Source organism: Podarcis gaigeae, assembly GCF_964106915.1.
Source record: "Podarcis gaigeae genome assembly, chromosome: 5".
In the NCBI taxonomy this organism is placed as follows: domain Eukaryota; kingdom Metazoa; phylum Chordata; class Lepidosauria; order Squamata; family Lacertidae; genus Podarcis; species Podarcis gaigeae.
The window spans coordinates 91,527,100-91,543,829 of NC_139681.1; the positions used below are offsets into that span (position 1 = coordinate 91,527,100).

General features: G+C 43.3%; 1 protein-coding gene across 4 annotated transcripts in view; it reads left to right on the top strand.

Moving 5' to 3' along the window:
- The window catches only part of LOC310845006 (uncharacterized protein), a 448,061-nt gene extending 431,549 nt beyond the window's left edge, over positions 1–16,512 (top strand). For 2 of the 4 annotated variants that reach the window (XM_083739868.1, XM_083739867.1), the window contains one exon: positions 16,419–16,508. Coding sequence is in view for 1 of the 4 variants with exons in the window: in XM_083739873.1 (XP_083595999.1) it covers positions 16,419–16,422 (4 nt within the window). In the remaining 3 variants the exon portion in view is untranslated. Of the gene's footprint in view, positions 1–1,011; positions 1,169–16,418 lie in introns of all 4 variants that reach the window. The other 2 variants (XR_014564412.1, XM_083739873.1) reach the window with 2 other exon arrangements.
- Positions 16,513–16,730: the final 218 nt, after the last annotated feature.

Here is a 16,730-nt window from a genome sequence, read left to right on the forward strand (position 1 = left end):
GACTCCTTGATATCAAATGTTTCAATGAATTAATTCAGTCGGGACGCACTGGAGAGTCTTTTCTTTCTTTCTTTCTTTCTTTCTTTCTTTCTTTCTTTCTTTCTTTCTTTCTTTCTTTCTTTCTTTCTTTCTTTCTTTCCTTCCTTCCTTCCTTCCTTCCTTCCTTCCTTCCTTCCTTCCTTCCTTCCTTCCTTCTTTCAAAAAATCTTTTTATTTTACAAGATTTCTATAACACTTGATTGTAATACAACCTCAAAGCAGTTTATGAAAAGATTAGAACAAAATTATCGGTAAAAACACAGTTAAGAACAGCTATGCAACATGTTCAAAGAATGATCGAACAGAAACTGAAAAACACACGCCACCATTCTACATGTTTAGATAGGCTAGCCTAAAATGTTTTTAATGGGTGTACAATGAACGTACCTGCCTGATCTCAATAGGCAGGGAGTTCCAAAGTGTGCTGCCACACTAAAATATAAATTTCTTACATATGTGGAACCAGACCTTTGTGGTTCCTGTACCAGTGCCAGTTCCACAGATAAAAGAGGCTGAGTGGGCATATATGGGGGGAAGACTTTGGGCTCGTCCAGCAGGGCTCTCTTGGTTTATGTCGCCTCTCTCTCGGATCAGAGACAGTGTGCCTCTGTCTACCACCTGCTGGGAACTGTGAATGGGGAGTGTTCCTTTTGGTCCCTAGCTAAGGTCAGCCGAACTTCAGGGACCTGGGAAACCACCAGACCTGACGCATCAGAGGCTCTCATTGATCCAAAGTTCATGGCAATCCTCAAATTATGGGAGGAAATTATTGTAGTCCTAGCAAGATAGCAGAGGCAAAGCGCTGGTGGGCAGGTAACAATTGCTCATCTGCATTCTCCAAGTGCCTGTTCCCATTTCTTAGTGATAGAGCTGGATGGAGCTTTCCCTAAAGCCATTTTGAGCAACTGGAAGACTTGATAACCATCATTGTCTCTGATGTACACTCATGCATGCCTTTTCTATTATTTTCAGAAGTCTGTGTGGAAGTTTCTCATTTTGCAAATCTTCGATTCTTCACATTTCCTTATAAGTTTGCAATTTTTTAAAAAAGATCCTCATGAAAGGTTGTCAGCATTTTCTACTAATATACATGTGTTAGCATGCAATTTTCTCCAATACACATAGATTTGTAAGCAATTTCCTCTAATGCCTTTTTGTGTTAATTTAAGCATATTTATTTATTTATTTATTTACCTACCTACCTACCTGCCCTTCACACTAAGGTCTCGGGGCAGGTTACAACAATTAAAATACAGTATCACACAATACTAAAAACAGCTTAAGATAACTTAAAACTGCAAAAATAAGGTGAGTTCTAAAAACAGACATCTCAAGTGTCAAAAGCCAGAGTGAACAGGTTCATCATCAGCATTTGCCAAAAACCCTGTAATGACCTCTGTCGGAACTGAGTCCCACAAATGATATATTTGTTTATGCATACCTTCTCCAGTAAATGGTTTATTCATTTGGTTGGAGAACATCATTGCAAAATTTGGAAAACTGCAAATTTCCAAGGATGGAAATTACGGGTGGAAATTTCCAGAAATGGAAATTAAGGGTTGCAGAATCAGTGAATGCAAATTAGGCGGATTCGCCTTTAAATGCAAACTGAATTGAATTTCTCCCACCACCCTTAAGACCACCCCAAAATGCTTGTCCGCAGGCGCACTATCTGTGGCTTAGCTCTTTCATCTGAGCTGTTCCTCCATCTTTCTGGCTGGCTTGTCCAGTGCCATTTTATTAGCACGGCATCTCCTTTGACATTCGGTGGCATGACTTCTTACGCAGTTTAAAATAAATCGCCCCCATTGCTCCCTGGCTGCCTTTCTGAGCCCTCTGCTTTCAATTAAATCCATCATCGACTTTAAAGGTATGGCCTCAATATATAGGGTTTACAATGACCCTGAAATACCTTTATCCACACCATCTGAGACTCCTTGAACAACCTTCTGTAGACTCCAGCTTGTGGTTTAAAATACCTAGACACATGGCTTTGCTGTTAGATCCTGTAGCAAAGTACAAGCATCAAGCTGTTTAAAGTCTTTCAAGGTATGACCAAGGCTCGAACTGTCCTCCGCAGTGAGAAATCAGGGGAAGCCTAAATCTCTGGAGGCATTGAATAAAAGATTTTAAAAGCCTTCTTGTGAGTTAAAGACTTCCTTGTTTCATTCCAGCACACATAGCCTTTTAATCACGTGTGTTTCTGCCAGAGCATCATCACAACCCGTACCACATTGTGGGCACACAGGAATCCTTTGCCCATTGAACTTCTGCCTTTTCATTTGTTTCTGGTTTCAGGTTTTATTTTATTTTCTTAAAGCAGGGATACCAGCTTACATTTGATTGCCTGGAGTTTAAAGACATTTCTGGACTCAATCATGCTATAAAGAAAGCCATTGTTTTGCCCAGAAGGGCTACTCTGCAGAGATAACCAGCAATATGCCAGAGCTTCTCCAGGCCTCAGAAAGGGAGGTCGTAACAACTTCATAGAGAAAACGGCGAGCTGCGCAGATGGATCAAAGGCAGCCAATGCCACAAAGTAGCAATTTAGATCTAGGACTCTGTATCTGCAGGAAGACACAAAGACTGGAGGCCATTATCCTCTAAGGTGTCCAAGCAGTCGCCTTGCGTTCTGACCTTTCAAAAAATAAAAAAATGCCACATCAGCAATCTTCTCCAGGACTCCTCTTTAACTGTTGCAAGAAGAGCTGTCACAGCTGATTTACCGACTGACCAAAGGTTGCAACACTAAACACACTTGCTAGGGAATAAAGCCCGTTGGATCTGGCAAAATTGTTTAGGCTTCTATGGTAGGGGTGCTTCTAACATGGCAGTTTATTGTAGACTCCAGGATGATAATGCAACATCTGCACATCACCATCCTCAAAATGCCACCCTATTTCCCTCCCTATCCCACCCAGAAATAGAGATTTACTGATTCTGTTTTTTAAAGAAATGGATTTTCTACAGAACTGGTAAATCCAGATTGCATGGGGGAATAATGAGATGGCATTTCAAGGAAGTTGTTGTCTTGTGTGAACTGCTCTGAGCTTTTTGGGGTTGGTTTGTTTCTACGATCAAGTGGTGTATAAATATTAATTAATTAATTAATGAAGATGCATGAGCAGCACTAAGTCCACAATAAGCTGCTGTGTGGAAGCACCGTCCCTCTTTGTTTTTGTATTCTCCTAGAGAGCATCTGCATGCTGCTTAGGCCAGAGGACAGTCCTTCAAGATTCAGGACCGCTTCAATTAAAAATGATGCCATTTATAGGAACACAGGAAGCTTCCTTATATCAAGCCAGCCCATCAACCCATCTAGCTTGTTATTGTCTACACTGATTGGTAGAAGCTCCCTAGGGTTTCAGATACAAACCTTTCCCAGTCCTACCAGGAGAAGTCAGGGATTGGGGTCAGGGTAGTTATCCCTACTGGTGCGACATGATGTGCTTCTCCTGCAAGCTGGCTTGAAGATCCTGATCTGACAGGTGGCAAGATGGGATGTCAATGGAAACATAAGCACAAACAAATTGTTTTATCAAGCTAGATGGTATCCAAAGCTACAAAGACCGGCCCAGTCTAAAATTTAGTACATGGTGAAAGACTAAACAAGGAAGTGGTGGAGCCCAAATCTTGCTCAACCCTCCTCTGTTGCTCCTCTCTCTCCTTCCCCTCACTTTAGTCCATCATGAGATCTGATCCTTTTGGCCTAACATCGATCCTGCTACCCTAACTATGCACGTGTGAAATGGAACTGCAGCCCCCAGGATCCCTGGCAGGGGAAGCCATGACCAATTCAGGTTTATAGCACAGACAAAACTTAAGTTCATTTATATTTAAAATAGACGGGAGATCCTTAGAATTCTGATAGCTGCGCCAGAGCCTATTGCCTAGATTCCTGCTATTAATAGCTGGTTTCCAGATCCCTTTAATAATAAAGGAACTCCAGCAGATGAAAAACTGATCTCTCTCTCTCCTCACTTAAATTTAATCTGCCATTCTTTGCCAGCAGCCCACATAGCTGAGAGGGTCAGGGAATCATTGTGAGAGTGGAAAAAACACAATTAATTTGGTATCAAAAGGTAATAGGATAAGGCCTCGGAAACTCTTGCCTATTGTTCTGTAGAATTAACTTCTGTAGGTCAGATGCCGCTGGTCACTGACCTCAAACTAAACAAGATATGAACAGGCTGGTTACAAAAAAAGAAATGAGTGCTTTTTATTGATCCCAGCCTGACTTCTGTAAGGGAGGTGTCTTTATCTCTCCTTCCTTCCTGCCTTCCTCCCTCCCTTTTCCTAAAGGATAGCCAAACAAAAAACATTTCACATTTGACATATAACTACATATAATTTCAACCATTTGTTGTACGAAAGGCACCCAACTTTTGATTTGTAATCTTTCAGCTCATCTCCTACCCCTTTCAGGTGCTACCTGAAGCCATCCCCCCCCCCCCAACACTTGAACTCTGGAGAGGTATATAATGATCGACCCATTTCTGAGGAACTTGTACCACCTGGCCACAATTATATTCACAAGAAGAGAACAAGAGCAGGCCGGGGAACTCCCTTGTGGTACCTGCAGGGTTCTTTTTTTCTTCTTTTTCTTCTCTCTTTTTCTTTTGGGTCTGTGTTCTGCTTTAGATTAGTGTTTTTTTATCCTTGAGAAAAAGGTTTCTGATATTAATCTTTGAATTCTTTTTTGAACACTAATAAAATTTATTTTTAAACAACAGATACCTGCAGGGTGACTTGAATGTCTTCACTATGCTAAACCTGCAACTGTACATACACTTATTGGGAGTAATTAGACATTTTTCTGAGCAAAGATTGCCTAATTTAGGGGTGCCCAAACTTTTTTCAAAAAGGGCCAGATTTGATGAAGTGAATATGCATGAGGGCCGACCAAAGTTGTTGAGCTTTTTAAAAGGAATTTATCCCAGGACATATACTGCCAGGGGCCAGATTAAATTGACCAGAGGCCAGATTAGGCCCCTGAGACGGACTTTGGACATGCCTGACCTAATTTCATATGCACCCACTTGACTGCTTTTGTCTGAGGAAATAGTCCTGCTACAGGAGCCGATACAATGTTGACATTGTTTCAATCTCTTTTGCTGTTAATTTTAATGATTTCTAAATGCTTCTCATTGTTTTGAACTGGTTTTTTTTAATCGATAATGTTAATATTTCTCGTAAACAGCATAGAGGCTTTCCTGCAATCAGGAGGCATTTAAATGGATGGAATAACAATGCACTGCCTAATTTTGGGTGGAGGAAAACCTCGTGAAATGGACTTCAGACATGTCACGTCTGAGTACAACTAATTGATATTATGCCCATAGAAGGGGCTCCAAGTCTTGATCAAGGACCCTCATAGGCCAGCCTTCCTCAACCAGATATTTTGGGCCACCACACCCATTGCCCTGCTTAGTTGGAGCTATCACAGGCTGAGGTTGCCAACCAGTCTAGTTGCAACCCTGGCACTAGGGAGGGTAGTGAACTACCCGGGACTAGCTAGCCTCAGAACTTGGAGAGGTAGAATTTCCAGGCATTCTGAAGCTATGCAAGCAAAAAACCCAACTCATCCCCCCCCCCCGAAACAAACAAATACATAAAAGGAAATTTGGGGAAAATGTGAAATATATATACAGTGGTACCTCAGGTTAAGAACTTAATTCGTTCTGGAAGTCTGTTCTTAACCTGAAACTGTTCTTAATCTGAAGCACCACTTTAGCTAATGGGGCCTCCTGCTGCTGCTGTGCCACCGCTGCACGATTTCTGTTCTCATCCTGAGGCAAAGTTCTTAACCCGAGGTACCATTTCTGGGTTAGCGGAGTTTGTAACCTGAAGCGTATGTAACCTGAAGCGTATGTAACCCGAGGTACCACTGTACTACAATACTTACTTTTTTATTGAACCCAAACACATTTTTAATGCTTTAAGAACATGAAGCCGCTTTCGGAACCACCCTGAGCCCCAGCCCCCTTCCAAACCTGTGGCATATAAATTTCATTAAATGAATGAATGAATGAATGTATAGCTGTCACATCAACTTCAGAACTGGAACACTGGTGTGCAAGCACAGAAAGTTCTCTGTCCCGCAACAGGCTGTGGGTCCACTTTGCTCAATATTGTCTACACCGATTGGCATGAAGGCAGCAGAGTTCCAGAGCTCCTCTAACATGTGAAGAGCAGAGAAGGCGACGAGAGGTGGGTCAGGGGCAGTCAGCAGTGGTAATGTGAGGAGGGAATGAGTGACGGAATGGGTCCGTATTTCCTTCTGAGCAACCTTCCTGGGGCACAAGCCAGTGGCAAGCAGGGCAAGATGCAAAAAGGGGAGGAGCAATGAATGCAAATTTCACTTTTGTAGTATAGGCTAGTTTCTACACATGCTCATGCACCCCCTCCCTCCCCAAAGCTTCCATCCAGGCAGGCAAGAGGCATTATTAGAGATCAAGGAGAAATTTCAGCCAGACAACACCATTTGGGCTGCGAAACAGGGCCATGGAGGCATGTGGCTTGGGGAACATTCCAAGGGCCAAGTGGAGAGACACAGAGGGCCACATTTCATCCCCAGGCTTGAGAGTCTACATCCCTGGAATAGGGTTTTAATATCACCAATATTAAAGCAGAGAAGAGAACTCCATGGAAAAGACCCTGATGTTGGAAAGATGGAGGGCACAAGGAGAAGGGGGCGACAGAGGACGAGATGGTTGGACAGTGTTCTCGAAGCTACCAACATGAGTTTGACCAAACTGCGGGAGGCAGTGGAAGACAGGAGTGCCTGGCGTGCTTTGGTCCATGGGGTCATGAAGAGTCGGACATGACTAAACGGCTAAACAGCAACAACAAAATCACCAATATGAAGAAGTGGGGTGCCATTTGAACAGTCTGCCTAAAGCATGAAAATATATTGAGTTGTCTCTGCATGCACACCCAAATGTGCCTGTGTGTGCGAGTGTGTGCATGTGCATGTATACACACAACAACAACATTAATAATTTATTATTTAAATACCTCCCATCTGACTGGGTTGCCCCAGCCACTCTGGGTGGCTTCCAACAAACACATATAGAAATTGAATTCAATAGCTGAGAACCTTTAAGGGCGCCAGAATCAACTGCTTGAGGCACTGATTTATTCTACCCAATAATTGAGCTGGCCTTGGCATTTTCTACTTGAGCAGGGACTTGACACCAGGTCTTCTCAGTCCAGCTCTGCTTCTCTAACCACCGATTTGGCTGTTAATGTGGATTCCGAAGGCCAATTGATTGATTCTTGCAATGCCTAATTCATGCCAGATTTCAGGAATGGTCCTCTTGCATCTTCAGAGCCTACGTATCTTATACTTGGCATGGGATCATTTTCATTAAACACGTTGCGACGACAGGGCTTTGCTTGGTTCTTATTACAGCTGGGTCTTCCTCAGCACACTGAGTCGCACATCACTGTGGAGACACCCAAAGCCTCAGTGTTTGAACACATACTCAGGGTCATGATGATATCCACAATAAGCTTAACTTCTGTGCCAAATGTTTGGAAAGGGTTCACCTGCTTCTCTGAAGGCATCCAGGTGCAGAGGCAGGTATTTGTGGACTAGGAACAGGCTAAACATGCACACCTACATGTGTACACAGTGTTGATGAATAGCACATCAGAGGAAGGTGGCACAAAGGCAGCGATATGGCAGGAGAACCTCTCCTGATTTTTTAAGAATAAAAACTGCCCTTCCAAATATTCCTTGCTTTTCAGAGAGTTCCCCTTCAGTTTCCTATCCTCTTTGTTACTGCTGCGCAGTCTTTGAGTGAGTCACCAACGGCAGCTGCAGAAGCCTTGATCCAACCACCAGGGCCAACCCAGATCCTATTACCCTCTCTTTCGTCACTGCCAAAGTGATCCAGCAAGTTTGTGGGATTATTGTAAAGCCAGAGAGCAATGGCGCTAGGAACACTTTCAGTTTGCAAGTCTGGGAGAGTTTTCACAGGTGACAATAAAAGCATCTTTGATGGGTATGATCCATTCTCCTAAGGGCATAGCGATGTAGGACTTGCACAAGTCAGGCCATTGTCTACACTGACTGACAGAAGGGTTGTCTCTAGGGTTTCAGGTGTAAGTAACTCCCAGTGAGATGGTTGGACAACTCCCAACGAGATGGTTGGACAGTGTTCTTGAAGCTACCTGCATGAGTTTGACCAAACTACGGGAGGCGGTGGAAGACAGGAGTGCCTGGCGTGCTCTGGCCCATGGGGTCATGAAGAGTCGGACATGACTAAATGACTAAACAAGAACAACAACAACCAGCCCTACCTGGGGATGCTCAGGATTGAACCTGGGACCTTCTGCATGCAAAGCAGATGTTCTACCACCAAGCTACAGCCCTTCCCTGTTTGAGCATGTTTGAGCACAGGAGAAGTGATGCGCACAGGAATCTGCACAACCCTCTTCCTTCTCCGGCTTCACTGTACAGTGGCTATTACTCAGAACAGGATATCCCCTATCCTTCTCAACTCCTGGCTAGGTAAAGGTAAAGGGACCCCTGACCATTAGGTCCAGTTGTGGCCGACTCTGGGGTTGCGGCACTCATCTCGCTTTATTGGCTGAGGGAGCCGGCGTACAGCTTCCGGGTCATGTGGCCAGCATGATTAAGCCGCTTCTGGCGAACCAGAGCAGTGCATGGAAACACCATTTACCTTCCCACCGGAGTGGTACCTATTTATTTACTTGCACTTTGATGTGCTTTCGAACTGCTAGGTTGGCAGGATCAGGGACCAAGCAATGGGAGCTCACTCCGTCACGGGGATTCAAACCGCCAACCTTCTGATCGGCAAGTCCTAGACTCTGTGGTTGAACCCACAGTGCCACTTGCGTCCCTTCAACTCCTGGCTACTTGCCTGCAAATTACCCATGCCTGTGTAGGGTGCGATACCTTCTCCTAGGTCTTCCCACGTCTTTTTCAGAAAGAATATGTTCACACTGCATTTTGTGCCTGTCTCCCCTTTCTCTTTTTCATCGCCACTCTTTACCAACAGGTCAGCGTAAGTAAATCTACAAGAGCAGCTTTGCAAAGATGTGCTCTGTTTGAGGGTCAAAAGGTCAGCACACAGAGGTGAAAAAGAAGAAATAATTTGCATGATTTCCTTAACTGTGGGAGATCTTTTGTGTGTTGGGCAAATTCCCCCAAGGTGTCCCCTGTTGAGAAGATTTGTAGAAGAAATCTTTGGTAAGGTCCACCCCCCTTTCTTTGAGAATCTGTAGAATTCAAATTAGGCAAACCCCCCTCCCAAATTCATCATTTAAACAGCTACACAAAATAGATTAAGGGTGACTCAAATTGGTCCCTGAGGTCTGGTTTACACAACAGAGGGTAGCTGGAATGATTTATTTATTTTTGTCAAACTTAAAAATCAGATGCATTTTCCAGATTTTGAAATCCAGATTTTTGATGTCAGAAATTTTGAACTGAAACTTAACATGAATTTTAACATGAAATTTAACATGAAAATCAAACTGAAATTTAACATGAAATTTAACATGGTTTCTATGAATGAACAAACATACAAACAAACAAACAAACAAATAAACAAATAAACAAGTCTATTGAGCTAGCTGCTGAATGCTGATTCAGAATGCCCTTCTTCTGTCAGATACTGTCATCATTTGATGCCATCTCATATGTAACAGTCAGTATTTAACAATATCATAAAATACTGACTGCTATAGATCAGATGGTGACAAATGCTGCTGCTGAAGCTTGAATATTGTCCAAGTATTCACACCGCCAGAAAACCTACCCCTGCCATGTTGCTTTAGATACCCACTTTAAAGTGTTTCTCATTTCAGCAAAGCCTATGGGCAATTTTATTTTATTTTGTTTTATGTACATTGATGCAAGGGTTTGTTTTTATTATGCCGTTTAGACATTTTTCAAAATAAATAAAAATGCTATACTTGAACAAACATCTTTAAAAAAAATAGAATACGGTTTTGCTTTATGCAGCTACATGGTTATGAAAAGGGAGACATTTAAAACTTCATGTGTACTCACATAAATACAAATAGACCAGGGCAGATTGTTCCAGCCGCTTTGGCAAACCTGGAAGTGGAAACTAAAGGCTGCCTATTTTGTCATCTTCCCAGATCAATTGTTGGGCCTGAAGTAGCTGCTATAGACTTTGGATAAATTCCCAAACCTTCAGCTGCACGTAACAGGACTTCAGAAAAACCATCAAAGCGTCACTAAATATAACACTGCAATTTATTTTGGGTGTTGATAGCTCCTTCAGCTTAGCTGGCTGGCTCATCCAAGCTTTCTGTAACAATTCAGCATTAGAAAACTGATTCATGCATTTTTTGCCACTGGGAGAAAACCAATGCTCCTCTTATTCATTCAGATCTGGGTAGCAACTGGAAAACCAGCTCACTCCTCAGTAATACTATAATTCCTTCCCTTTATGATTCTTTACCAAAAAACATCCCCCGGGTCTCATTCATAAAGTCCAGTTGTGAGGCAAGAAATGTCAGGAGTGTACACTTAAAGAGTAGGCGGAGAACACAGAACAGAGCATTGTAGCTTTGTAAGAACAGCTAAGCGTTTCCTCTGGAGTTGTTTTCAGTGCTTTTGTCAGCTGATTACATGGTCTTTTATAATTTCTCATCTACGGAATAGAGCTATTTGCTTGTGGATTATTTGAAAGACACAGCCTTACGCACAAGAAAAACAATTTTTTAAAAAGTGAAGTGATTTCGTTGATTACATCAAACTTTGCTTAAACGATTTTTTTCAGGGCATGTGCTTTAAAGGAGTGTTTCTATCTGGAGGTGGGATGGAAACCTTGCCTTTTTGTGAGTTTCTTTTTTCCACAAATCCACAGTTTGACATTTAATTGTGTGGATTTGGTTTGCCAGAGGACTCCAGTGGTTCATTTCATGCCTAGGTCTGAAATAGAGTTGCTCGCAGCCATATTGCACTTGAAATGAAATTTTGAGGTGAATGCAAGCGCTTCCTGTTCAGGTGGAACATTTGAGGAGTTTCAAGGGGAGGAGGAAGAATTCTGATAACAGCAGCAAAATCGCTCAGTACGATTTTGAACAGTGCCGTGTTGAAAATTCATCCTGTAAATTTATCTCACCATTCTCCATCAACTAATGAGATAAGAAATTTCATTCAAAAATTAGGGAAAGGGAGAGAGAAAAAATAGATGAGCTCCTCAAGGATGGGGTGCAGGGTCTCTGCCACATCTGTCTTACTTTCGAGGTGTCTTTATTTCATTCTACAAATCATCTCACCAGTGGTTTGCACACGGAAGCTTTCCTGGGTGATAGGCCAGGGAAATTACCATCATAAGGTTAACTTCTGTGATGGGACTGTTTCAGATCAGTAGCCTGGGCAGCCATGGTTGAGGCTGCAATCCTATACCCCGCTTACATGGGAGTTTGTGCCACTGAACTGAACAGAGCTCAGTTATGAGACTGCTCTGGCAAGATCTTAAAAACGACTCTAGTGCTGGAGGGCAGTTCTATAGCACCATCCATAAAGTATGCCACTGTTTTTAAAATTATTTTATTTATTTATTTAGCCCTTCATCTGAGGATCTCAGGGCTGTTCACAGGATAAAATACAGAATAAAACCACAAAGTACATAATACGAACAAGACCAAAACAACCCCTGCTCCCACCTTATCACATGGTTGCCCCCTTGATAAATCCTTTTCTTGTCAAAACATTGCTGTCCCCTCTTGGTGAGTGATATCCTCTATGGATGCTGTCTACTCTACTTTTTTTTATTTTTAAGGCAAGCAGCCATGTGTTCATCACAAGTCTACCCCTTGTGCAGCATGGCTGGCACTTCCCCCATTCATTATCTGAGGACTGGATTTCACAGCACAGGATGTTGATAAGGATGGACATGAATATAGTCTTGAAGGGAAATTGCAGGCTTTCAAATAATTTTCTGAAAGGGGATTTAGCATTGAAAGGTGGCTTTAAAAAGATAAAGGGTAAAGGGACCCCTGACCATTAGGTCCAGTCGTGGCTGACTCTGGGGTTGCGGCGCTCATCTCGCTTTATTGGCCGAGGGAGCTGGCGTACAGCTTCCTGGTCATGTGGCCAGGATGACTAAGCCACTTCTGGCGAACCAGAGCAGCGCACGGAAACGCCGTTTACCTTCCCGCCGGAGTCGTACCTATTTTTCTACTTGCACTTTGACATGCTTTCTGCTAGGTTGCTTTACTCTCTGCTAAATTTTAATCAAGAATTTTGGGACTCTACAGCAGATTTGCATTTCTCTGTTTTATTCAGCAGTTCTTACTACTTAACCCGTCCATAATAGTCCCTGAGCACAACTCAACACCAACTTGATCCTCCCCTCCATTCATGAAATATTTCCTAGGACATGCTGAATATTTCCATATGAGCTGAATATTTCCATACGGGCCCATTGTGAAACATTTGGACTACCAATGGCATAGGCCAGATTTCATACTAAATGGGCAACTTGAGTTTACCAGATTTAAATATATAAATTGTGCCTGCCATTGAGTTGTGCTCATCTTTCAAAGAGACAGGAATGCAAGCAGGAAACTTTCCCACATAAATATTAAAAGCAATTTCAAAAAAGCACAACAAAATCAGCGCCTTTTCTTAAAAAGCAGAACTAATCTAGCTCTGTAAAATGATTCAGTCAAATTTAAATCCCCCCAGCAGAATATTGAGTGACTGCACACTCAACTAATGAAACACAAGGTCGGGGGATTACATTGTAGGAACAACTCTCTGTGCCTAATCATGCCCGGAGGCCAGGATGTAAGAGGCCAACTACTTCTGAAAGCTGATGAACCTCTTTGATAGCATCCCATTCCTGCTCTTGCCTGGGCAGTCTTTTTGCACTTTCTGATCACTAGGGCTAACGTAAATAAACAATAGCTTCAGTTGCACGGCTTGGAGCTAAGTATGTATGACAGGGAATAGAAAAATCTGGGATTTAGGCCCACCACTCTTACACCGACTTCTGTCCAGCTTCAAGATAGCGGGGAAGGTAGAATTAGGCACAGTTCATCCTATCATATCATAAAGGTAAAGGGGCCCCTGACCATTAGGTCCAGTCGTGGACCACTCTGGGGTTGCAGCGCTCATCTCGCTTTATTGGCTGAGGGAGCCGGTGTACAGCTTCTGGGTCATGTGGCCAGCATGACTAAGTCGCTTCTGGCGAACCAGAGCAGCGCACGGAAACGCCATTTACCTTCCTATTTATCTACTTGCACATTGACGTGCTTTCAAACTGCTAGGTTGGCAGGAGCAGGGACAGAGCAACAGGAGCTCACCCCATCCCGGGAATTCGAACCGTCAACCTTCTGATCAGCAAGCCCTAGGCTCTGTGATTTAACCCACAGCGCCACCCACATCCCCATATCATTAGTGTCTAATTAATGCATATGTGAAGGGTGTGACCCTTGGCAGATGTAATTGTCCAGCATTTTGGAGCTTGAGTGAACATGGAAGGTCCTTAACTCAAGATGTTAAATCAAACAGTTGGTTGGCACCGAGCAAAACTCCATAGGGAGAGCATTTCTTTGGAAGGATATGATCTTGAAAAGCAGCATCAAAGTCACTCAAATAAATCAGTGAAACCACTCCATTCAGTTTGTAAGAATGTAAGATCCCTGATGGATCCAAGCAATGCAGTGGTCCACCTAGTCCAGCATCCTTTCCCCCACAGTGGCCAATCAGATGCCTTAGGGGGGCTTGTCACACTGGTGTTTTCCAAGTATTCAGAGGGATAATGCTTCAGATTCTGGAGCCATCATGAGGGGTAGTCATGGATAGCTTTATACTCCTCGTTTTACTTGTTTAATCCCCTTTTAAAGCCGTCTCAATTGGTGGATATCGCCACATCTTGTGGCCATAAATTAATTACGGAATCGTTCTTTTGTTAAGTGTTTCTTGAGCAGAATGGCCAAACACCAAAGGTCTTCTCAGGAGGATAATATACATGTGAGCCGCCAAACCCCCTGGCACCTGGGAGGTGGCAAATGTCATTACATTACGATTATTATTGTCTTTGCAATTTTCTCTGCTTCTTGGACAGCAGTCCTCCTTAAATGAAAACTTCTGTGGCCTAGTCTAGTTTTAAAAAATGAGGTGTTTTTTGTTTTAAGTCACTGGCAAAAGATTGCAGCAACTGTTACTAAGGTCTAGAGCTCGGATCTGCCCATACCTGTCCAACAGTAAACAGAGCAACATGGGAGGACTTAGGGCTAGCTGAACACCTTGGTCACACGCTAAGCAAACTACCAACAGGTGTGCTTGCAGAACGGGCTCTCCATCAGCGTCCTGTCATGCATAAAATGTTTATCCAATTTGTCAAGCTAATCTTTCCTCAAATAAGACGAGGGTCTAGGCCCCAGGAACAACCAGAATTCAGGTGGTATAAAGTAACTCTCTCTCTCTTTTTCTCTCTGTCCCCCCCCTTGCCCCTCCACAACTTATTCCCCCTCCCCCCTCTTAATCGCTGTGTCAATGTTTCCTCGGCTTTAAGCAAACCAAAAGTCATTATATCATCTGTAATGGGAGATATCTTTTGACTGGGGTAGCTGATTTGCCAGCTAACTTCAAAATGCTCCTAAAGGCGCTTGTATCTCTTCCCAAATACACATTCGCAGATGTTCCACAAAGTCAGGTACATCAATGACCTGACAATTTGTTTGACTAGCCGTGGATAATGGCTCTTTGATGGCTAAATTGGGGGGGGGGGCATGTGTAAATAAAATAGATGCTGAAGGTAGATCTCTAGTGCTAGTTTGCCATGATGAATGGGTGAGACCAGTGGCCTGTATGGGGTGAGTGACTCAGCATTTTAACCATAGACACTGAGCAATTGGAGGTCATTTGCAGGAACGTTCACGGGAAGGACACGGTAGTGACATACAACCGCTCTTGCCAGGCAACCACAGGAAATCTGCCGGTGCAGCATTTATCGCCGGATCTGACACTCAACTTCCTGAGGACCCCGGCTTCTATTTGTTTCTAGAAAATAGGTTTCTAGTCCACATGGCTGCAGAAATAGGCTTTAACCTCAGGTGTGTGACCTGAAGCTCAGGAGCCAAATTCTACCTTTCAGGCGTCTCCATCTGGGTCTCATGACTCTTTCCAGGCCACACCTCCTTCTTAGCCACACCCACTTTCTCCAAGCTAATCGTCTCACCGGACCTGTTTTGCACCCTCCTGTATATATATTTTTTTGCCTGGCTGGAATGCATCCTAGCACTCTTTCTTGCCTGGGTAGATAGAGAGGGGCATCTGAGTGCGGGTAGAAACTGGCCTACTGTGCAAAGGTGAAATTTACACCAATTGCTCCTCCCCCTTTTCCTTTGGTCCTGCCCACCACTCACATGTGGCCTCTGGGAGGCTGCTCAGAAATGAATGAGGCCCCTGGTCTGAAAAAGCTACTGCACCCCTGCTTTAACTAATATGTGTGTGCACCCCATCTTTAGCCCTTGAAAAGACTTCTAGGATTTATGGGATCACTCAGTGAGGTTTCTGTGCTCTGTAAGTCATCATTCCATCTCTTCGTGATGCCCAGAGCAGAATACATTATGCGAAGGAAAGATGAATAGGCAGGTATCATCTAATCTGCATAATTTATTCAGTGCACAGAATCCAGCTTTTACAGCAGGCTCTAGATTACCTCAGTACAAGTTAGAAAAGCACACCGCAGAATTAACGCAGCCTCACCTGTCTGTAACCAACACAATTTGATAAAAGAATCTGCCTCAGAAAATGGGGGTTGCACTTCCAGTTATCACAGCGAGCCCACCTCCAAGAGATGAATCCTCATTTTATTCACATTTTCCCTTTAAAAAAGACAATTATATGGGGGTGTGATTGATTTGCCTGGCACTTCACACACCTGCCTTCCTGAGCCACACCCCATTTCCCAGCACAGGTGAACTTTCAGCTCATTTCATTCAATTTAATACATTTGTACACTGATGTCCTTCGAGGGGTGAGCAGTGCAATTAAAATAGCCATTAAAAAGTTTTCAAAACAAGCAAGAAAAGCAGACAAACACAATACAAAATGCATACTGAACTGCCACTAAGCAAGGGCAAACCCTGGTGATGTAGAAGCATTACCACTGACGGTTGAAACTGCAAGCTGTGTTCAGCATGGTGGCATGAATATCCGCCCCTTCTTTCCCCCTCTCTTTTTCTCCTCCTTGGCTTTCTGAATTTCACTTGGCAAGTAACAGTAGAATTTTCGCTGGCAGTGATTGACAGCTTCTGGCACACGCAATTCATTTGATTTATCTTCTGATTTATGAGTGATAACACCCTCGAGGGCGTGTCTGCCTAAAGACAATATTCATCTTTTTCTTTGTCAGGTAACATCATTCTGCCTTGTTTTCGCGATCCTTCTGAAGTGTATGCTCTATTCTCTGCTGCTGCTGTTTGGCGTACATCATTCTGAAAGATCCTAAGGAGCTATAAGTGCAATCCTATGCCTATTCTGAAGCAGGCTCCCTTGAATTCAGTAAGTACGCCTCTGCTCTGCCTCCACAGTCAGAGGCTGTAATCACATTCATTTCAATGGGTCTACTCTAAGTAAAACACAGTGGACTATCACCCCATTATGCAAGTATTTTAACTTGAAGTGAAGCAGATTTGTTCCCCAAAGTTCTCCTCTGTGAATTCTG